The sequence below is a fragment of the Acinonyx jubatus genome, chromosome A3, assembly GCF_027475565.1.
Source record: "Acinonyx jubatus isolate Ajub_Pintada_27869175 chromosome A3, VMU_Ajub_asm_v1.0, whole genome shotgun sequence".
Classification (NCBI taxonomy): Eukaryota; Metazoa; Chordata; class Mammalia; order Carnivora; family Felidae; genus Acinonyx; species Acinonyx jubatus.
The window spans coordinates 116441948-116463623 of NC_069388.1; the positions used below are offsets into that span (position 1 = coordinate 116441948).

The 21676-nt window shown below is 47.3% G+C and overlaps 2 protein-coding genes across 13 annotated transcripts; one reads left to right on the plus strand and one right to left on the minus strand.

Annotated features, from left to right (window-relative positions):
* Positions 1-22: 22 nt before the first annotated feature.
* Positions 23-4882, minus strand: ATRAID (all-trans retinoic acid induced differentiation factor). Its single transcript, XM_015064152.3, has 7 exons — positions 4558-4882; positions 3745-3866; positions 1493-1564; positions 1210-1281; positions 988-1109; positions 590-687; positions 23-367 (listed from the first exon to the last, which is right to left on the minus strand). The coding sequence occupies exons 1-7, from the start codon at positions 4654-4656 to the stop codon at positions 263-265; spliced, it is 690 nt and encodes a 229-aa protein (XP_014919638.1). The 5' UTR covers positions 4657-4882; the 3' UTR covers positions 23-262.
* Positions 4211-16509, plus strand: SLC5A6 (solute carrier family 5 member 6). 12 transcript variants are annotated; one of them, XM_053201096.1, is made up of 19 exons: positions 4230-4390; positions 5435-5501; positions 6089-6247; positions 7800-7884; positions 8534-9205; positions 9557-9622; positions 9958-10009; positions 10386-10453; positions 10772-10926; positions 11348-11488; positions 11694-11823; positions 12389-12477; positions 12907-13019; positions 13365-13432; positions 13846-13932; positions 14080-14261; positions 14477-14580; positions 14830-14945; positions 15297-16509. In XM_053201096.1, the coding sequence occupies exons 5-19, from the start codon at positions 8813-8815 to the stop codon at positions 15447-15449; spliced, it is 1917 nt and encodes a 638-aa protein (XP_053057071.1). In that variant the 5' UTR covers positions 4230-4390; positions 5435-5501; positions 6089-6247; positions 7800-7884; positions 8534-8812; the 3' UTR covers positions 15450-16509. The 12 variants fall into 12 exon arrangements, with proteins under 12 accessions (XP_053057069.1, XP_053057071.1, XP_053057078.1 ...); XM_053201095.1 differs by lacking the exon at positions 4230-4390 and adding an exon at positions 5070-5250; XM_053201094.1 differs by lacking the exon at positions 6089-6247 and having other exon boundaries at positions 4211-4390.
* Positions 16510-21676: the final 5167 nt, after the last annotated feature.

A 21676-nucleotide genomic window follows, 5' to 3' on the forward strand; every position in this document is an offset into this window, starting at 1 on the left:
AAATTTAAAAAAACAAAAAAAGAACGACAAGTAAAGATGTTTATTATAGTCAAGCACAAATGGGGCACCGGTCCTTGTCCACTCCTGGACTGCAGTGTCCACAACACCCCAAAGCTATGCAACTTCCCATCTTCCTGCCAAATGGCGGCTTCATCCTTGAGGAGGATCTGCTGGCCACCATGCCTGTCTAGGTAGAAAATCTCCCTGGCTGGGCTAAGGCAGATCAAGATAATCTTTAAGTCAGTAGGAAGACCTATGCAGTTCATGAAGCCTTGGCTTTTCGGCGTTGGGTCCCCCAAAGCAGAACGGAGACGGATAATGTGGTGGATCCCAGAATACCGAAGAACATAAGCAGTGAGAAGGAGCCCTGTGAATGACAGACCAAAAAAACTTCATACAGCGTTTCATCAAGGACTACATCCTAACAGCTATTTCTTTCCTAGTATACCAATCCCCTTACCCAGTGCAATTCTCTTATAGTTTCCTTCTCTAGACGATTTGCATCAGTTCTGGTCTTATGGCTCTTCTTTCAAAGAGGTTCTTCCTTATGCATTTCTCCTATTCCTAATAAGAAGGCCTAATTCCTCACCTGGCGCATACACTTGTAGCCATGGAAGCCGTCAGCACAGACACATTGCAAGAGACCTGGACCATCAGGTACACAGGATCCATTCTCAGGACACATTTCTGGGAGCCAGAGAGAAACAGAGAAAATCACTGGATCTCATCATGTAGATTTCTCGAATATCTGCTTCAACTTAGATTCATTCTCTCCATTATTTCTAGGTCAAAGTAGAAGAAAGAAGATTTCAGATAAACAGAACACAACAACAATAATAAAATGCATCTTATGACCTTTCCTTTCAAGGTGTTAGAGCTTCAGAAACTTGAACAAGAGGCACGTACACAACTTTACTGTTGGACCTAAAATGGGGAGTAGACGTGAAGAAAGGCAGTTCCTAGAAGGATGGAAGTGAGACAACATACCTTGGTCCCCTGTGCTGTTGCAAAGGTTCCTTTGTCCTTGACAGGTTTGGTTGTTCATATAAAAGGTGACAGTATTCCAGGCATTAATACCTCCAGGACAGCTGACATCTTGTGGCAGTATCCTGAACACAACACAGACAGTCATAACACATAGCCCCAAATTGCTGCGCTCACAGCACTGTCCCTTTTTGGTTCTCTCCCACACCCTGTACCCTTACTCACAGAGTCTGGAGCTGGGTAAAGCCACGGAAAATGTTGGCCAAGTCATCCTTGAGGGGGTTTGCTTGCAGGTCTCTGCAAAGCATACGTTGTTAGCACTGTGCTCTAGGAAAACACTCTACTTCCATTTACACATCTTCCTGGACTGGCAATCCAGTTCTTATTCTGAGTTGCCCACGTTCGACATTAATATTCAAACATCTTTTTAGAAGTTCATCCTTAAAGACTTTTCCCATCACCCTTTCACCATACTGGCCCTTTGGAGGGAGGATAACCAACCACTTACATGATGACAGCAGTATGTGCCTGAGGAAAGTTTGGACCAGGGTCCTTCAGAGAACAGTTCTGGAGATCCAGCCTGAGGAAATAATCAGTACAATTATGTCTCTCTTCTTCATTCATGGTAAACTAATACAACCCTTTTTACAGCTAATATTAAATGAACACAGCTGTGTTCAGGACCACACACTAGATGCTGTGGTATATGTTTTAATCTGCACTGTCCCATTGTCACCATTAGTTACATGTAGCTATTTAAGTTAAGTGAAAAAAATTCAGTTTCTCATTTGCACTAGCCACATTTCAAGTATTCAGTAACCACTCCCCTTGTGATCAGTGACTACTGTACTGGAAAGTACAGATATGGACCAGTTCCATCATAGCAGAAAGTTTTATTGGACGGTGCTGTTCTCATCAGTATACCTATGCATCTGTGCATGTATTGGAAGAAATTTGTTTCTTGTCTAGGTTAGTGAATCTCACATTGTATTATGATTCTCAGATTCACAAAGGGCCTTCAAATGGGAAAAAAAATGCAAGTCACATAAATGAAAGTCTTTTCCAAGTGCATTTTCTTTTCTTTAATTTTAAGTGTTTATTTTTGAGAGAGAGAGAGAGAGAGTGCAAGTAGGGTAGGGGCAGAGAGAGCAGGAGACACAGAAACTGGAGCAGACTCCAGGCTCCGAGCTGTTAGCACAGAGCCCAATGCAGGGCTTGAACCCACTAACAGTGAGATCATGACCTGAGCTGAAGTCAGATGCTTAACTTACTGAGCACCCAAGTGCCCCTCCAAATGCATTTCTACCATAGATTGGAGATAAATTACTGGATGTTAAGGACCATGTCACATTATTTTTTTCTTCACTATCTATTGCTAGTTCCTTTATTTTTCAAATATTTACTGAGTACCTACTAACTGCAAAACTTGGGAGAATAAAAGAAAACCCTCAGTATCTTAGCTTTCAAGTGGCTTACAACGTAGCAGAGGAAGACCATAACCAAAAATTTAAAAGCAATATAAACATTAAATTACGATATGAAAGAAATCACAGGAAAATAATTTTAAGTGGTACAAACACTAAGGATTAGAGGAAGTAAAAAAATGAGATATCACCCTGGTATTTGGTAGTAGAGAGCATTCACAGAAGATGCTGGAATTAAAGGATGAATATGTTTTAATTTGGTGGAGGAAGGACATTTCAGGTAAGGAGAGAGGCCTGAACAAAGAAAACAAAAGTGGAATGCTTTTGTAAGTAGGCAAGTCTGGCTGAAGCCAGACCCTTGTGAAGGACTTTAGTGGACAAATAATTGGGAAAAAATGTTGGGAAGGTGGATTGAAACCAATCTGTGGTGGTTTATGGTTTGAACTTTATCCTGAGGGCAACAGACAATTAAATTTTAAAAATGGAGGGATAATGGGGAAAAAATGGTTTTCAGATAGTTTCCTATAAGGAAGTATTTAGGTAATTAGAGGAGGAAGAGAATGGAAGACAGATGACATTTGTGATTTTGAAGTGAGGGTGCTCTCAAAAGGAAATGCTTAATAGAAAGCTAGAGGTGCCCATGTGTACAGCTTGGAGAGAAGGCCAAGGATACTAAAAGAGATCTAGTTTTGGGAGACACCTGCGTGGTGGTTACAGCTGAAGTCATGAGAATAGGTGGAGCCTCAAAAGCGTAAAGGGAGTAAACACAGAGACTAATGTTCATAAGGGATGAAAGAGGAATTTGCCTCAAAGACAAACTTGAATTAATTGGAAGGGAAGAAAATTCTGTTAGCATCATGCCTTGGAGGCTAAGGGAGTCATTTCATGGAGACACACAGTGAATAATCCAGAGTTGAAAACAAACAAGAGAACAAAGCTTCTTTTAAAAGAAAGCCATAAAAGCCTTTTTTTTTAAGTGGGTAAAAATTATGACTTCTATGCAGTTTCAACTGCATAGAAGAATAACAGGGTTGTTTAGCTAAAAATGCTACTAACACATTTAAAAGCATGAGAATCACACGGTTCATGAGTTCGAGCCCCATACACTGTGGAGCCTGCTTGGTATTCTCTCTTCTCTCTGCCCCTCCCTGGCTCACTCTCTGTCTCTCTCTCAAAATAAACAAACTTAAAAAAAATTTTTTTTAAAGTGTGAGAATCATGGCTTGGATGACTCCAAAATAGGCACCAATATTTATCCCAATAGCCAATCAGGTAAGCCTTTAAGAATCCAGTTCCAGAACTCTTCCAGTATCCAGGGTTGTCTTCTCTCTCTCACCCCAGGATGGTGCCGTTCTGATTCAGGCAGCAGCGGGCCTGCAGCATTAGCTCCGGTGTCTGCTTACAATAAAGCGCCACTTCTGACAAATTTCGCACACTCCCTGGACACTGGATGCATATCTGCAGAGGAGAGAAAACGATTAGGATTCCAGAAAGAAAAACCAAGAACAAGCAGGGGTCAAAAGTTAACTACCGTACACTCTTCAAAATTCCTTTAACAATGGGCAGGTAGGTGTCCTATCTTTATGTCAAGTTTGACTAGGAGATGCATTTCTTCGCCTAGAGCCAGGAGCCAAATCAGCACACTTGAGACTTTCTGTACCAGAGCTCACCCAGGACAGGCCCTCGTCTTCGAGGATCACCATTCGACAATATTTATTATGCCCTATCCAGTGACTTCTCAATCTGACAGACCCGGTTTGGCCAGGTATAAAAGCACTGCAGGTATACAAAGAAGTCATCAAGCATTACAGAAAGTACAGTCCTGCCAGGGCACGATATACGGCATTCGCGCGTGACGAGCGTGAAGTACAGTCAGAGGACTCGTCGGTAGAAGAACAATTTACAATTATTCAAAAGAGCAAGGAGATCATATTTTAAAGGTCCACGTCAGCAAGGCGAGGTCACTGGGGGCCCTACGCAGCGTGAGTACACGGGAGCGGGAGCCGGCGGGGCTACAGCGAGGGAAGCCTCAGGGACGAAATCTTCGCCACCGGCGGGCTGGGGAGAGCCGAGAGATCAGGGCGGGCGAGCGCGAAACAAGGCTGCCCAGGAACTATGCTGCAGTCCGACCTCTAACTTGTTTCTGTACCTCGGGTAGCGCCAGGGCCCTTTTCGCGCCCACAACAAGGAGCACGGCAGCTGCCCAAGGCACCAGGTTCGAAGGACTACCCGGCCCGCGAGGAGCCATTTTTCGCTCCCTTTGTCCTTCTCAGCGCCTCGCGAGATTTGCGCGTGTGGCTCCGCCCTCCGCGGGTGTGGCCCAGTCGGCCCGAAGCGGGCTGGGGGATTGCTGCGGGTTGAGGAGGTCAGAGCTCTTTTCAGTGCGTCCCAGTCCCCGTTAGAGAGGACTGGCCAACCCCCTCTCCTTTCCCCCGTTAGCAAAGGCCTCCCAGCCGCCGCTCTCTCAGCTCCGCGTTCCTCGCTTCCGGATGCCGAGGTCGCGTCACTGCAGCGACTTGCAGCTCCCGCCGCCCTCAGTAAACATGGCGGCGCCACACGAGGCGGCCAGGGGGCGGGCCCCGCTGTCACTCAGCCGGCAGGTGGCAGGCCAGGCTTTGCCACCGCCGCCGCACTCAACCGTGGAGACCCGGCAAATGGGGCGGGCCGGCGCCAGGGGGCCAGTGCCCAAAGGCTACCGAGAGTGGCGCCGAGGCAGGGAGGGGCGGGGCGAGTCGGCCCCCCTCGTGGAGGCGCGGGAAGATCTGAGTTGCGAGCCTCGTGGTGCTAGTGGTTAAGCCACCTCACGTGTGGAGGGAAGGCGGGAAGCCAGCAAATAAAGAGGGTAAGGGTGATGGAGGAGCGAAGAGTGAAGGGCAAACCCCGGCGGGAGGAGATGAGCCTGGGGACGCCCTGGGCACCCTGGCCCCGTCACCTCAGTCAGGAGACCGCGTGGCTGTCGGAGCTTGGTGAGGAGGGAGGGGCGGGACACGCGCTTCGCTGCCTTCTTATCTCCTTTCCCTTCCCAGAAAAACGGGCTGATGCTGATCACGAGAAAAACGACTGGACTCTCTTAGCCCTGGCTGAGCCACGGAGGTAAGGGAAAGGCGAACGCTCCCCGAGGGTGGCCCTGGGGAGCCCCGCGCCCGAAGGGACTGCGTGGTGCCTTTGCTGAGGGCCAGGCAAAAGCTCATCAAAGCTAACTCCTCTAGAGTGGCCCCCCGGGCTTCCCTTGCACTTATCCACGGGCACGTGGACTCTCCTAAAAGGATTTACTTTCAGCTGGCGGCACGTTCTCTAAGGCTTTGGTAGTTATTAGCATTTTAATGAGGGTACTAAACCCTTTCAGACCTTGAGGAATTCTAGGCACAAGGACAGATTTTGAAGGAATCTTTTTAAGGCAGTGGGTCCTGCGGTGGCCCCATTTGCCTTTTGTAGGAGTCCAGGCAGTTCAGCGCAGGCAGGGGTTGGGGGGGTAGGGTGGTGTAAGTGATTCTCTTCCCTTTCTGTGTGTGTTATAGTTTTAAGAAGGGGTCTCACAGTCCACTATTTGTGCCTTGTGTGTTTCAGTTTTAGTGACACAACTCAGCTCTTACTTTTGGCTCCCACTGTCTCAGATGCGAGTCCATGGGCTTTACAATGGTGTAGAGTTTTTGGAAAGCCACTAACTCTCCTGTTCCTAGAATCAGAATCCTGTCTAAGGAACACTTCACTGGGTCAGGTTTTACCTGTCTTGCCTGCCTCTCTTCAGCCTTCTGGGAAGGTTCTCTGCACCTCGTGCTAATAGAATTCTATCAAGAAGCTCCACCAATTTACCCCAGAAGTAGAGGGTCACCAGTTCTGTAAGTCTGTGTTCTAGTCTATACCGAGACTTTTTTCCTTTCTGTAACCGCTCTATCTTTGTCACTAACCCTACGTGGGTTGTTTTTTTTTTTTAATGTTTACTTATTTGAGAGAGAGAGAAGAAAGCAAGCAGGACAGAGAGAGAGGGAGACAGAGGCTGCACATTCTTATTTGCATACAGCAGACACCCTCTCTTACTCCTAGTATTTTTCATCACCTCTGTCATAGTCAAATTTGCCAAAGAGGAGCCGCAGGGAATCTTTAGGTTAAACCAGAGGGACCTGGTGGGAACGCTTTTTTGGGAACTAACATTTGAGACTCGTAGAACATGTGATCCAAGAGTTGCCGGCTCTGATTTCCTATCTTTGTTGGGTCCACGAGGTTCAGAGTTCAGGTTTGGTCTGTGTAAGGCCATATCTTGCCAGCTAGGCAACATCTGCCCAAGAACACAGTGTGGGAGAACCATAAGACAGCCAGGCTGATCTTTCTCCTAGTGGGCAAGCACAGAAGACATAGGTTATATTAATGTGTGTCTAGACTAGTTTAAATCTAAACTTTGTTCTGCGAATGACTGACTGCAATTAATGTTCTGCTCCTAACCTGGTTCTAGGAATAGTAAGGATGTCCCCCTCCCCCCAGGTGAATCACCTGTCATACCTGCAATTAGTGCTCTTTCGTTCTCCTTTGTTTTGTATTGTGCCCTGTAACCTTAGGCAAGTTATTTAACTTGTCTAACTCTGCTTCCTTGAGAATCAGAGAATGTTTGTGTAAAGTGCATAAACTGAGGCATGGTGTTTTAAAAGTGATAGTAATGGTTACTTTTTCCTTATTTATCATTATTGGAGTTTTTGAAGTTCACGGCATACCGCTGGGTTACAAAAAGTGAGATGCTTCACTAAGAAAATGTAAAAAAGAGATACTGAAAACAACATTACCTGTCATCATTTAAGCTATCTAAAAATCTGACATGCTGTGGTATTTTCTCCATATCAGTGAGAATCTCACAGATATTCTTTGAAGACATTATGGTATAAATGAAGAGTGGCTGGATGGGAATCACCAGACTTGAGCTCTGATCTGGACTGACAATAATTAGCTCTGTGGTTTTTGGAAAGATCACTTGAATCACTGAGCCTCGGTGTCTTTGTTGGTAACGAGGGGTCGTAATAGTGATCTTTTAATATTCCTTGAAGTTTTGAAGTGTATAATCTTGTCCTTGTTGTGAGGATAATGCTATATTCTTGAGGATTAGTATTTTTTGTGCAGGAGTCAGAAAAGCAACTTTCCCATTTCTCTCAGCTCCTCCTTTGTAATTCCCTTTAGCACACAGTGCCAAGTGTGACTTACAGCGAAAGCCTAATCCAGCTAGGAATGCTGTTGAATGTGAGCTCCCTGTTCCCCATTCTGGAATCTCTAGGACTGAGCTAGAGTTTGGGGGCCATAGGGTGATAAGGCCATTTGGATCACATTGGTTCCTTAAAGCAGCCAGAACAAATAACTGCTGAACTTCACTTCACCCCTAATTCCTGATTTCACCTCCGCCACTTACAGAGCCAGACTCTCAGCTTCTGCCCAGCTCTAGACACACACAGCTTCTCCAGGCAGTGCTGCCTCTGAACAGGGATTACTTCTCTAGGTAGGTGTCTACCTCAGGAGGATAGGAGCACTCTCCCCAGCTGCCCTTGCCCCAGCTCCCTGGCTGATCTGCTTTTCTATAATCATAAGTTGAACTCCTGGCTCCAGCATGTTACCCTCTCACTTTTGAATTCTATCACTCTTCCCAGATCTGCTATTGACTGTTGTGTTGCAGGGAGGAGCTGGGAGGTGGGTGGCAGGAGAGAGCAAAGTGGTTGGCCTGGGGATGCCTGGAATGGAGTTTGGGCTTCCATGAAGGTAATCTAACTAGGGATCAGGGCTAAGAAGGCTTCCTGTTAGGAAGCTGACACTAGGAATATGGGAGGTGGGGGCTGAAGCTAGGGGAAATAGAGGAAGCCATGCTGTTATTGGTCTCCCATTTCTTCTTCCCTGCTGGGCTGTGGCGCCAGGTTGGGGTCTGCTGGCTTAGTACATTGTAGTGACTGGGTCTGTGCCTGCAGGTGGGGGCAGGGAAATTTTTTGAGAAGAAATGTGGGCTCGAGTTGATTTTTCTTTTGTTACTGGGGTGGAGACCTAAGAAAGTTTTTATATTTCTCAGCTGTGTCTGCCCAAAACAGTCTTAGCCAAATAGTTGTCTCCTGGCTGTCTCACTCTGTTGCTTCTTTCCTCCCCTACCAAAACCATACCAGGACCTCCAGATCTCCAAGGGCTGTACAGAACTGGCTGGTCCAAGTTTGATCGTTGTTGGATACACAGGCCTGAGGGCAGATGCGCATGAAGGCAAGATAGACCTGACTAGGAGCTGATTCCTTTGCAGCTCACCTTGGACAATGTCACTTGGTGGAGGAGAAGGACTGTGAGATCGTGGCCGGAAGCCAGGTTGTAGCCACTTGCCTGCCGTTGCCCAGCTGAGTGGCAGCCCAGAGCCCAGGAGCAGCAAGTGACTGTAGGTCACAGACACAGTGAAGATGACTGTGGGGGTTAGCACCTCTACTCCCCTGCTTCCAGCCTCAGACACAGACGTGGTCACATCTGCCTTCTCCCTTGTGGACTATGTGGTGTTTGCCCTGCTGCTGGTTCTTTCCCTTGCCATTGGGCTCTACCATGCCTTTCGTGGCTGGGGCCGGCATACTGTTGGCCAGCTGCTCATGGCAGACCGCAAAATGGGCTGTCTTCCTGTGGCTCTGTCGCTGCTGGCCACCTTCCAGTCAGCTGTGGCCATTCTGGGTGTGCCGTCCGAGATCTACCGATTTGGGACCCAGTATTGGTTCCTGGGCTGCTGCTATTTCCTGGGGCTGGTGATCCCTGCACACGTCTTCATCCCTGTCTTCTACCGCCTGCATCTCACCAGTGCCTATGAGGTGAGCAGAGAGGAAGGGAGGAGCACATAGGACCACCAGGGTCAGAGGTGGAAAGGAGGAAGAGGGCACATACAAGGGATCTGGGCCCCTGGACCTTTTCTGCCTAATTAGAGCGATGGGACACATCACGTGTTTCCAAGTTCTTTCTGGGTGAAGTCAGGTGGGAGTGGGGAGAGAAGGAAGGTACTGTGAATGGAGGCCCAGAGTGGATAGGAGTTGAATATTCCCTCATGTTCCTGGACTTCTTGAGAGATGCTGTGTGTGAATTGTGGGGGTAGAGTGGGGAGGAATGCATTTAAATATATAAAGATGTCTACGATTATATATCTATATCTGCATATTTCTATCTAGTATCTGGAGCTCCGCTTCAATAAGGCTGTGCGGATTTGTGGGACCGTGACCTTCATCTTTCAGATGGTAAGTAGAAATGAAGGTAGAATTTGAGCCTGGGATATGGTAGGGGGACCCAAACTCAGGCATTCTGAAGCACGCTGAGCTTCCTCTGCTCTCAGGCAGGATTAAAGGTCCTGCAAGGTGTCAGTGTCCCTGAAGCCACCAGAGGCATCCTGTTTCCTATTCCTTCTGGTTCCAGCACAGTCAGTATGGTGGCAGCAAGCTAAAATTTGGAAGAAGGGAAAGGAAAGTGAGCCTAGATGAAGGGAGGCCATTAGGAGCTGAGGTCCATCTTTTCTCCTTTCCGTACCCACCCTCATTTCCCCTCCCCCTCACATTCTCTTTTCTATACCTGACAGGTGATCTACATGGGGGTTGTGCTCTACGCACCATCGTTGGCCCTCAATGCAGGTGAGGAGTCACAGCCCCTGGCTGTCAGCCACAGCAGGCTGGGAAAACACCTTTGGGAGGGGCAGGTAGAGGAGAGTGTGCAGAAAAGAATCTGACCTTGGCCGGGGAGTTATTTCACTGCATGGGCCCTTGGCTTGTCTCTGCCGGAGGTGGAAGCACCTTGGTTCGCCTCACTTGAAAGCTAATCAGACATTACCATGTCTCGTCTGAATTGGTTAATCAGTACCTTTTGGTGGGGTTCGAACATTTTTTTCGATTATAGTGAATGATTTATTACATCCTTGATGACTGCACGTTTCATGTCTTACTGGGTTTTTTTCTAGTCTCTGGGAAACCCTCTTCTAGAGACAGAATTGTGGTTTTTACTTGTTTGCAGTGACTGGCTTTGATCTGTGGCTGTCAGTGCTGACCCTAGGCATTGTCTGTACTATCTACACTGCTTTGGTGAGTCTCTTTCACCTTAAAAGAGAAAGGGGAAGAGGTCAAGTAAGGAGGGGAGATGGGAAGAAAAAGAAGGGATGAGGTAAAAATGTAGGTGGGAAGATGGGATGGAGTTTTAGAGTGGGATGAAATAATACGTAGGAGATGCGATAGGGCTTTGGTGGGAAGTGGGACGAAGGAGAGGGGACGGCATACTGAAGGTAGGGGGTGGGGTGGGAATTAGGCCCCTGGTGGTATAGTGCCCTTGCTGGTGGTCGGGTGTCTTAATTTGTGGATGGTTTTAAAGACATCTGTGTCAGGTATGCTTTCTTTTCCTTGCAGGGTGGTCTGAAGGCAGTCATCTGGACAGATGTGTTCCAGACGCTGGTCATGTTCCTAGGGCAGCTGGTGGTTATCATTGTGGGATCAACCAGGGTGGGCGGCTTGGGGAATGCGTGGGAAGTGGCTTCCCAGCATGGCCGCATCTCTGGGATTGAGTAAGTGTACCCCTTCCCCTGGCTGGGGTCTGTAGTGCCTCTGAGCCGAGCCCATCCTAGAACCTGAACTCAGGGCTGCAGTAAGCAGAGGACAAGCTGTGTAAGCCTTAGGTGGCATCACTGAGATGGGTGGGAAGCTGGCACTGCAGAGATTGAGGGTGATCACAGGAATCTGGCTGGAGGGTAAGGAGGGGCAGGATGTTTTTGGTACTTGGAATGAGGCTGTGGGTTGGAGGGATAGAACCCTTCCTCCATCTTGCTGCACCGTCTCTCGTGTCCACCCAGTTCTTGCCTTCGGTAGCTCCTTGGCCCTTGCAGCAGCGTCTGTGCTCTGCTTTCCTCTGACCCTCATTGTAGGAGTGCGAGGAAGGCTGAGACTGTTGGGGGCTATGCCACAGTGACCATTTGGCATCTGTTGCAGGCTGAATCCAGATCCTTTTGTACGGCACACTTTCTGGACGTTGGCTTTTGGGGGTGTCTTCATGATGCTCTCCTTGTATGGGGTGAACCAGGCTCAGGTGCAGCGCTACCTCAGTTCCCGCACGGAGAAGGCTGCTATACTGTGAGTGCAGGGACAGGAAGACCAGGGAGCAGGGGCTAGAGAAGACGGTGGGACCCTGTTCTACGGGGCAGTTGGGTGGGGGCATGATGCCAGAGTGCAAACATACCCATTGGGGTCAGGATACAGGTTTGCCTTTTGGAACTTGGGGACATGCCTGAAGATGTCTATTAACAGTCTCTGTTTCCTTGGCACTGGTGTCTTGCAGCTCCTGCTATGCAGTCTTCCCTTGCCAGCAGGTGGTCCTCTGCATGAGCTGTCTCATTGGCCTGGTCATGTTTGCCTATTACCAGAAGTATCCCATGAGCACCCAGCAGGCTCAAGCAGCCCCTGACCAGGTGAGAAGGCCTCCCTGGCACTCTTCTGTGCCCATGAGGGCCAACCTAGGCCCCATGAGAAGTGTCTGGTTGGCTGCAGAAAGGACTCCCACCCTGGGTAGGAAATGGATGTAAGTGGCTTTTCACTGTGGGATTCTACAATCTGGCACATGAGGGTCCCAGTTCCCAGTATCACCTAATCACAGTGCTCACCCTGCTGGGGTGGGGACCTACCTTTATTGGCTCACCACTATGTACCGTGTGACGCGCTTTGCTAGGAGCTGTCACATACCCGGTCTCGTCTAATCCCCACAACAGCCTCATTTTATAGAATGGAAAAAAGTCATCAGGGTGGCCCACATGCTCGTCACACTGCTAATTGGGCATGGCTGGGGTGCGAACTGTGTTCTGTCTCCAGAGCCCGTTTTTTTCTACTTCCTGTGGGTCACCTTCAGTGCTTAGCGCCCTTCTTAATCACCGGGTTTCCGTAGGCTGGCAGGGGCACATGTAGGGGGCTTCTCACATGTCTTGCCCTGGGGAAGGGCTCCTCTCTCAAGAGAGCTGTGCACTTCTGCTCTGCCTGCAGTTCGTCCTGTATTTTGTGATGGATCTCCTGAAAGGCCTGCCGGGCCTGCCTGGGCTCTTTGTTGCCTGCCTCTTCAGTGGTTCCCTCAGGTACCTTCTTTGACCATTTTCCTCAGGCTTGGTGTAGCTGATCCCTGTTTGACACAAGGTGACAGGTGGAGGAGGGGATCTCTCTGAGTTTCTCAATGTGCCCTTTTATCTGTGGATGATGAGGGACAGCTTATCTGTGTAGGAGAGAGCATATCATCTTCCAGGAGATGCCTCCCCTTTTGGTGAAGGATTCTTCTTTTTACGACACCAGGAATTGATTCTACTTGATCAAAACCTGTACCCCAGTCAGAAAAGGACAGGTGTCCTTGCCTTCCAGGCCTCTTCCTCGGCTGCCAACTGTGAGGATGGCTTCTGGCTGCATATGTTTTCTCCTGCCTTTAGAGTGCTACTCCCTTAGTAGGGCCCCTGGTGGTTTTGCCTCTCAGCTCCCAGAGTCAGCACAGCTCATCTTTTTCTTCCTTCTTTCAGCACCATATCCTCTGCTTTTAATTCATTGGCAACTGTTACGATGGAAGATCTGATCCGACCCTGGTTCCCTCAGTTCTCTGAAGTCCAGGCCATCATGCTTTCCAGAATCCTCGGTGGGATTATGCTTCCTCATCTTTTCAGTTGTATTCTTTCTAAGACACACCTGAAGCACTGTCATCAATCAGTCTGCTTGACGGCACCGGCTTTAGCCTTGGCTTGGCGCTTGCCACATGAAGCACACAACCTTGTTTATTATCTCAGGGCATTTCCTGGGAAGGTCTCTGAGTCCCATAAGCGTGAGGACCGGGTGGGAGGGACCTGGAGCTGGGGCAGGAGATAATATGCCCTGTTTCCAGGGACACAGAGGTAGCGGTTTGGGGAAGGAGCTTTCCTCTGCTTTTTCTTCTTTTAGTTCTATTTACTTACCTCTGTGTGTTTTCTCCCTTTTTTTCCCCCAGCGTTTGGCTATGGGCTACTTTGTCTGGGAATGGCCTATATTTCTTCTCAGATGGGACCTGTGCTGCAGGTAAGGACTATGCAGAAAATAAAGCAATTGTTAAGGGAGATAAGGAGGTGATTGAGATGGGAAGTTGAGGAATACCACTGATGTGAAGGGAATGGTATAGGGATGGGTGTCAAAAATTCGTCTTTGATGGACCACCTTTGGCTGTGAGTAGCCTTCTCCAGAGTCATTCCCAGGTCCTTATTGGCTCAGACATCTGGGGATTATTTTAGCCTCAGAGGAGAACCCACAGCACATTTCCTTACCCATATGCCTTCTGGAATCCTGCATTCTAACATTTTCACGTAGAAGACACAGATCTGACAAGGGGGGCGCTGAGCCATTGGCGGGTGGCTGTACTCTACATTGGTGAGGCTGGGGGGTCTCTGAGCCTGAATAGTCTCTGTTATTTTTTTCTTCAACCCTATCCTCCGCAGGCAGCACTCAGCATCTTTGGCATGGTTGGGGGGCCGCTGCTCGGACTCTTCTGTCTTGGGATGTTCTTTCCTTGTGCCAATCCTCCTGTGAGTGACCATCTGGCTCCACAGTCGTTTACAGGGGTGGGCCTGGGGAATGGCTTGGCAAGGCTCTCCCCGTGAGTTCTGGGAACTGGTGTGAAGGTTTATTAGGGCTGGCATCATAACTGGAGAATGTGCTGTGTCTCTGGGCAGGGTGCCATTGTGGGCCTATTGGCTGGACTTGTCATGGCCTTCTGGATTGGCATTGGGAGCATAGTGACCAAGATGGCCTTTGGCGTGGCACCTTCTCCCTCTAATATATCCAGCTTTTCCCTGCCTAGTAACCTGACCACCGTTGCCATGACCACACTGATGCCCTCAACCACTCACTCCAGGTGAGTTGGGGTTCACTCACTTTCTACTTGGGGAGAATAGCTCATTTTTGAGGGGTTTCCCAGGGGCCTTGCTAAGGGATGGACCACCAGAGTCCTCAGGGCAATGTTGAGAGTTGGGTCCCAAGACCCTAGGACAGTGTAGGTGGGTGGAACCAGGTCCCTGAGGAATGCCCTGTCAGTAAATTGCTAACTGTCCTTATTCCTGTTCTCCCCAGGCCTACAGGACTGCAACGGTTCTACTCCTTGTCGTATTTATGGTACAGCGCTCACAACTCCACCACAGTCATTGTGGTGGGCCTGATTGTCAGTTGGCTCACTGGTGAGGGCATGTGGGATGGGGGCACAGAGAAGCAAGACAGGCTGAGGGAGGCTAATCAGGGAATCTGGACTCTGGGGTAGAACAGACCCTGCCCTCTGGGCTCCTGGGTGTCTAACAGTCAGACTTCTTGGCTGAGCTCTGGGAGGTTGGCAGGGGCTGAGAACTCAGAGCCCCAAGAACAGATGGCTTGTTGGGTGTGCACTGGTTACTGAGTAGGAGACTCAGAAGTGCCTTTGCCTTTGCCTTCAGGGGGAATGCGGGGCCGGACCCTGAACCCTCGGACCATTTCCCCAGTGTTTTCAAGACTTGTTGATCTCCTGCCCCTGTCTTGTCAGAAGCGATTTCACTGCAAAAGCTACAGCCAGGTAGCAGTTATGTTGCCCAGATTATACCCTCCCTTACCTCTCCAGATTATTACCAGACCTTCTAGGTTTCCTTCCATCCCTTTCCTTTCTCCCCAGCAAACCTGATTGTTTGCCTGAACCTGGACCGTCCCCCAGCAACCCCCCGGCTTCTACCCATGGGGGAGTGCTGGCTTGGTGGACAGAAGGGTCTCAGCCCGGAGAGGTGCCCAACATGCTGGCCTTTCCTTTCTCCTGCCTCCCTGCTCACCGTGTGCTTTGCTTCTCCCTTTCTCTCCCGCTGCCCCTTGCTGATCTCCCTTCCGGCAAGGATCAAAGCAGTGTCTCATTCCCTTTGGTCTGTGTGTTCTCCAGGATCTCTCAGTGGATACCCCTGCGTTTCCAGAAAAGATGAGTAATGGGATGTTGAAGAATAGCAGAGACAAGGAGGCCATGGCCGTGCCTGAGGAAGGTTCAGCCCACCAGGGGAGCAGCCCCACCTTCATCCTGCAGGAGACCTCACTGTGATCCGAGCTCGGGTCCCAGTCCCGGAGGCAGCCTGTAGTAAAGTGATGAGTTATGTGATGCATAATGCAGAGACAATCAAGGACTAGATTACCTAGCCCACCAAAGGACCTTGTTCTTAGATGTTTGGGCTGCAGTAGAAGCCATCATAACATGGGAAGTGTGAGGGCAGGACAGGGTTTTTACTTGTCCCTTGACAGTCTATTCTCTAGAAGACCGGGCTTGCAGTGGACAGGATTTTGCTAGCAAAGGGTATAGAAGCAAATCCTCTGGGGAGTGGGTAATGGCTTCTGATTAATCATCATCAGGATCCTTTGAAGTGAATAGAAACTGCAGTGCTGGTTATCACTGTTCTGGGGCCTGATTTGACAAGGTTGGCCATGTTTACCATTAAATACAAAGCTGCCTTGGCCAGCTGTCAACTTCTCTTGCAGTCCTATTTTGAGCATAGTTTCTGTCAGCCACAGAGAGCCCGTGACTAGTTTCAGGTTGTCCGTGACACCGAGGCTCCTCTCATTCTTACCTGTCTACCTCCATTCTTGAGGCAGAGGGTTAGTTGTCCCCAAGAGTCCTCTCAGAACAGACCGGTACGGGGTGCCTCGGTGGCTCAGTCAGTTGAGCGTCTTGGCTTTGGCTCAGGTCATGATCTCGCGGTTCATGAGTTTGAGCCCCACATGGGCTCACTGCTGTCAACGTGGATTGTGCTTTGGATCCTCTGTCTCTCCCCTGCTCATGCTTTCAATTTCTCTCTCAAAAAAAACAAACAAAAAACATTTAAAAAAAGATTAAAAAAAACCAAAAAGGATCGGTACATTCATCTCCTTTGCATAAAGTTGGGAAGCTTTCTACCTTGCTGCCCGCACCCTCCACCTATGTAATGGGCACTTGGGGACGGGACAGATGTAGATCCAAGAAACCAGGGCATGACCAGGTCCACTGTGGAGTGTGCCACCCACCTGGCACACCACCCTAGTGTCATTTTGTTGTTTGTACTCGTTTCCTTTTGGAGTTTCTTTCCCACATATCTTTGTTCCTAGGAAATAAAAGCTTAATGGGCCTAGAATCGGGGTTCCTGTACTATTTGTTCACAGCTGCTCTGGTTCACCCCAGGCCCGTCCATGGCAGTGATAGAGCCCCTTCTACCCCTGCACAGACTGGCTGTCATGTCTTCAGGGAGCAGCATTGTGCTTATCTGGGTGGAAGATGCACACTCCCTCCGCTGCTGTTCGTTCCCTGCAGCTCAGTCCATCTCCTGTTCCACCCATCTTGTCCTTGACTGGTACAATCACCGCTGCTCAAATTTTCACTTTGGAGGCTGTTGGGAGAATGCTGCTACTTGCTGGGTGGTGTTAAGCCTGCTTGAGGTTGTCTCTCCTCTCTGCCCCTCACCTGCTTGTGCTCTTTCTCTCAAAATAAATAAACTTTAAAAAATAATAATAAAAATAGAACATTGGAGCTGGACTCTTGTGAAGAGCACAGCTCAAGCCCATGTACCCTAGGCCCTCGGTTGGCCTGGCCTTGTCCAACTGCACAGAAGTAACTCTGCATAAGCTCTCCAGGCCCCTCAGGCAGATCTGTGGACAGTTTCAGGAAATGCCAAGTTGACTGCCCTGAGGTCTGCCTTCTTGATAGCCCCTCTACCTGGGGGCAAAGGGGGTGCTGCTCCTGGCTGACTACCCCCACGCACCAAGCTATCAGAGTTCTAGATCTAACCAGGCTGTGCTTTGTTCATTTTCAACATGTTTATCCATCACCTACATGCAAGGGCGTTAAAGTTGACCGCCATTTTGCATCCAAGAAAATGACTATGCCACCTCAGGACCCTGCACCAGGTGCCACCATTATTTCAAAGTTGCCTCAGTCCAAAACCCTTGCATGTTAGCAGAGAAAAGAGGAAAAACCACAGGATTCAAAGGTTTCAAGGATTATGACATTTAAGGGGAGAGGGTAAAAACATTTGGTACTCCGTAGAAATAATTCAAAGTCCGTAACAGAACAAAGATGCTCTGCTTTTAACAAAGTAAACTTATTTGCACATTTTTAAAGTACCACTTAGGGGGCGTGTAGCTGGCTCAGAAGACCACGCAACTCTTGGTCTTAGAGTTGTGAGTTCTACCCCTACATTGAGAGTAGAGATGACTTAAAAATTGAATCTTTAAAAATACCACTGGTGATGGTGGAGTCGAGTATACAGATCTAGGTTCAAATGCTGGTTCATCCACTTAACCTCCTTAAGCTTTGGTTTTTTCATCTATTAAATGTGAATTTCACAGAGCTGTTTAACGATTTAGTTACAGGGGCGCCTGGCTGGCTCAGTTGATGGAGTGTGCAGTTCTTGATCTTGGGGCTGTGGGTTTGAGACCCACGTTGGGTGTAGATTACTTAAATAAACAAAAAAATATTTAGTTACATTGCATGTAAAGGACTTATTCATTCCTTTGATGTCAGTGTGATCGTGTTTATTGTAGTTTTCAAAGCACTTTTCATGTACTACCCCATATTATGCCTTGGGAGAGAAGTGCATTTTGTAACATCTGCATTTTTAATATATAAGGTACCATAACATGGCTAGTGAGAGGTTGAGGGGCAGAACTAGAACCCAGGTTGTAGGACTAGAATCAAAGCTGTATCTCTGTTGCCATGGAAGAATGTCAGTTTGGATGGGGTGTCCGCAGGTGACAGGGAATCTTGAGATAGTCCAGACAACTTTAACACACTAAATGGGGGGTGCTACTATGCCATCATTCGAGAACCTTTGTAGGTCAGTGGCTTTCAAACCTTTGACAGACCCACAGTAGGACTATGTTCACGTTATGATCCAGTCCACTCACATATTGCATTATGTTACTAAGACCTTTCATGAAAAAATACCTCTGGGTATAGTTATCTGAGCTCTTCCTCTTCCCTTCTCTTCCTGCATAATTCAGTCCTAAAGCCATTAGGTGGAGCAGTGCAAAGTAGCATCGGTGCTGGAGGATGTCTGGTGTGCATGTCAGAGCTCAAGTGAAATGGAGACCATGGATGGGAGTAGCCCAGCTTAGACATCATAGTCTAAGCAGGATGAGGAGGGCAACCACATGGAGGCACAGTCTGCCGTGTGGTGTTACAGCCCAAGTTGGGACGAGGAAAGTGTCCATGTGGTTTGGTAGCCTGGTGAGGGGTTGGAGCATGAAAAAGACATACCCCACACACCCCCACAAAAGAAGACTTGGTGTGAGCTGTCTGCTGGAGTGGAACAGGAGGAGGGGGTCTGTGCATAGGGGCAGCTTGAGGTGGGGCGTCAGTCTGAGCAGCATGAGGAGGGCATCCTCAAGGAGGGTGGCTTGATGTGGGTTATCAGAGCCAGCCTGTACGTGTGTCTGCATGTGTCCCGCATGGGGAAGCAGAACTCAAACAGAATGAAGAGGGTATCTGCCTATGTGAGCAGCCCAGCCTGAGCTGTTAGAACCCGAGTGAAGTGAGGACATCTGTGTAGGAGGAAGACCTGTGGTCAGATGGGAGCCCAAGAAGGGTGAGGTAGCCTGGGGCGTGGTGTCAGCCTAAGCAGGGTGATGAAGACATCCACAGAGGGGCCAGCCAAGTGCAAGGAGAGTTGGATTAGACCCAAACAAAGCAGTGAAAAAAAATCTCTGGAAAATCTCGTATCCGCTCTCGTTAGATTTGCAGTCCAATTTCACATTGCTCAACGAGGCAAAATTTGGGACTTTGTAAAGAATAATAAAACCAATTGGCAAAAATTATCAAGAGAAAAGAGAAGACACAAATAATTCCAGAAACAAAAAGGGTACATAATGACAGATATTGTAGACATTAACATGGTAATCAGATTATGAACATCTTTAGGCCAACAAGTATGAAACTTTAGATGAAAATGGACAAATTATTAGAAAAATATCACTAAAACGGACTCAGGAAGCAATAGGATATGCGAATAGCCCTATTTCCAGTAAAAAGAAACAATATTAAATAAAACCTCTAATCGTGAGGAAAATCCCGGGCCCACATGGCTCCACTGCTGAGTTCTAATCTTTCAAGGGATGACTAATTCCAAATTTACATAAACGATTCCAGAGTATAGATGAAGAGGGAACTTTCCTGAATGCATTTTCTCTTTTCCAGCAATAAACATTTAAAGTTCTTAAAAAGGTTTTTTAATATTTTAATATTTAATTTTGAGAGAGAGGGAGAGGAGAGCATAAGTGGGGGAGGAACAGAGAGAGAGGAAGAGAATCTCAAGAAGGCTCCCCACTGTCAGTGCAGACCCCCATGGAGGGCTCAATAAGCAGGGCTGATGGTGAGATCATGACCTGAGCCGAAATCAAGAGTTGGATGCTTAACCGAGGCACCAAGTTGGTGCCACCAAGGCACACGCAGCAACAAACATTTAAAGCATGAAATTTTAAGTATCTTTTATCATGGCATCAATCCAATATCAAAACCAGACAGAGACAGCATAAGCAGAAAGGAAAAGTATAAAGGTCAATATTATCATGAACATAGCTGCAAAATCATGAAATATTAGTGAACTGAATTCAGCAATGTATATAAAAAAGATAATATATCATCATCATTGCATTTATCTCAGAAATAGGAGGTAGCTTTAACAATAGAAACTCAAATAATATGATCCTCCATGTTAACAGATGAAAGTAAAAATCTCATTATCATCTCAACAGATGCAGAAACAGGTTTCATGAAGTTCAACATTCATTTAGGAGAAAAGCTAGCACTAAGAAGGACTTCCCTAACCTGATTAAGTGTATCTATGAAAACAATCTACAACAAAGCTTTTAAAACTATAACCAAAATTAAAGGAAAAATAATTTAATTTCTTTAACTATGATCAAAGTTGTTTGTTTTTAAAATTTTAAATTTTAATGTTTATTTTTTAGAGAGTGTGTGTGCGCAAACGGGGGAGGGGCAGAGAGAAAGAGGGGCACAGAATCCAAAGCTAAAAATTAACAACTCAGGAAACAACAGATGTTGGTGAGGATATGGAGAAAGGAGAATCCTCTTGCACTGTTGGTGGGAATACAAACTGGTGCAGCCACTCTGGAAAACAGTGTAGAGATTCCCTAAAAAATTAAAAATAGAATTACCCTATGACCCAACAATAGCACTGCTAGGAATTTATCCAAAGGATAGAGGAGTGCTGATTTGTAGGGGCACATGTACTCCAATGTTTATAGCAGTGCTATCAACAATAACCAAATTATGGAAAGAGGCCAAATGTCCATCAACTGATGAATGGATAAAGAAGGTGTGGTTTATATATACAATGGAACACTGCTTGGCAATGAGAAAGAATGAAATCCTGCCATTTGCAACAAGGTGGATAGAACTCGAGGGTATAAGTGAAATAAGTCAGTCAGAGAAGGAAAGATATCATATGATTTTACTCATATGTGGAATCTGAGAAACTTAACAGAAGACCATAGGGGAAGGGAAGGAAAAATAAGATACAAACAGAGAGGGAGGCAAACCATAAGAGACTCCTAAATACAGAGAACAAACTGAGGTTTGATGGGGGTGGGGTGTTGAGGAGGTGGAGAAAATGGGTGATGGATATTGAGGAGGGCACTTGTTAGGATGAGCACTGGGTGTTGGATGTAAGTGATGAATCATAGGAATCTACACCTGAAGCCAAGACTACACTGAATGTTGGCTAACATGACAAATAAAGAAACAAACAAAAAGCATACAAAAAGTAGGGAAAATCTATTTGCAACAAATATATCTGACTTAAAGAACATATGACATAAAGAGCTACGAGTCAATGTAAAAAGGACAAATAATTAAAACTGAGGAAAAGATTTGAATTGACAGTTTATAAATAAGGAAATCCAAATGGTCTACAAATATGTGAAAAAGAACTCAGTCTTCTTAGTAATCAAGGATATGTGGAAAGGAACTCAATATTATTCATAACCAGGAATATTCCAATTAAAACCCAAATAATATGCAGTTACGTTCTTAACCAAACTGGCAAAAAATGACTCCGGGTATAGGTTGGCGCTATCGACTTGCTTTGTGCTAAGTGACTACAGTTTTATCCATCATTGTTTTTGTACCATCAGTGCAAATGTCCACAGAGCGAAAAGAGTAGATTGCATCTTAGTGTTAGCGTAAAAGAAAACAGTTTTAACTTTAATGACTCCCTGATAACATTCCAGCACTCCTAGGGGTTCATGGACCACACTTTGGGAATTGTTGCCCTAAACCAGGAGATG

Excerpts from the sequence above, each read along its gene's own strand:
- ATRAID (XM_015064152.3), bottom strand. The coding sequence starts at position 4,656 with ATGGCTCCTCGCGGGCCGGGTAGTCCTTCGAACCTGGTGCCTTGGGCA. Across the intron at positions 3,867-4,557 it reads GGGCCCTGGCGCTACCCGAG|ATATGCATCCAGTGTCCAGG; the intron begins GTACAGAAACAA and ends TCTCCTCTGCAG. Across the intron at positions 368-589 it reads GCTACAAGTGTATGCGCCAG|GGCTCCTTCTCACTGCTTAT; the intron begins GTGAGGAATTAG and ends TGTCATTCACAG.
- SLC5A6 (XM_053201094.1), top strand. The coding sequence starts at position 8,813 with ATGACTGTGGGGGTTAGCACCTCTACTCCCCTGCTTCCAGCCTCAGAC. Across the intron at positions 10,927-11,347 it reads GGCCGCATCTCTGGGATTGA|GCTGAATCCAGATCCTTTTG; the intron begins GTAAGTGTACCC and ends CATCTGTTGCAG. Across the intron at positions 13,433-13,845 it reads AGATGGGACCTGTGCTGCAG|GCAGCACTCAGCATCTTTGG; the intron begins GTAAGGACTATG and ends TATCCTCCGCAG.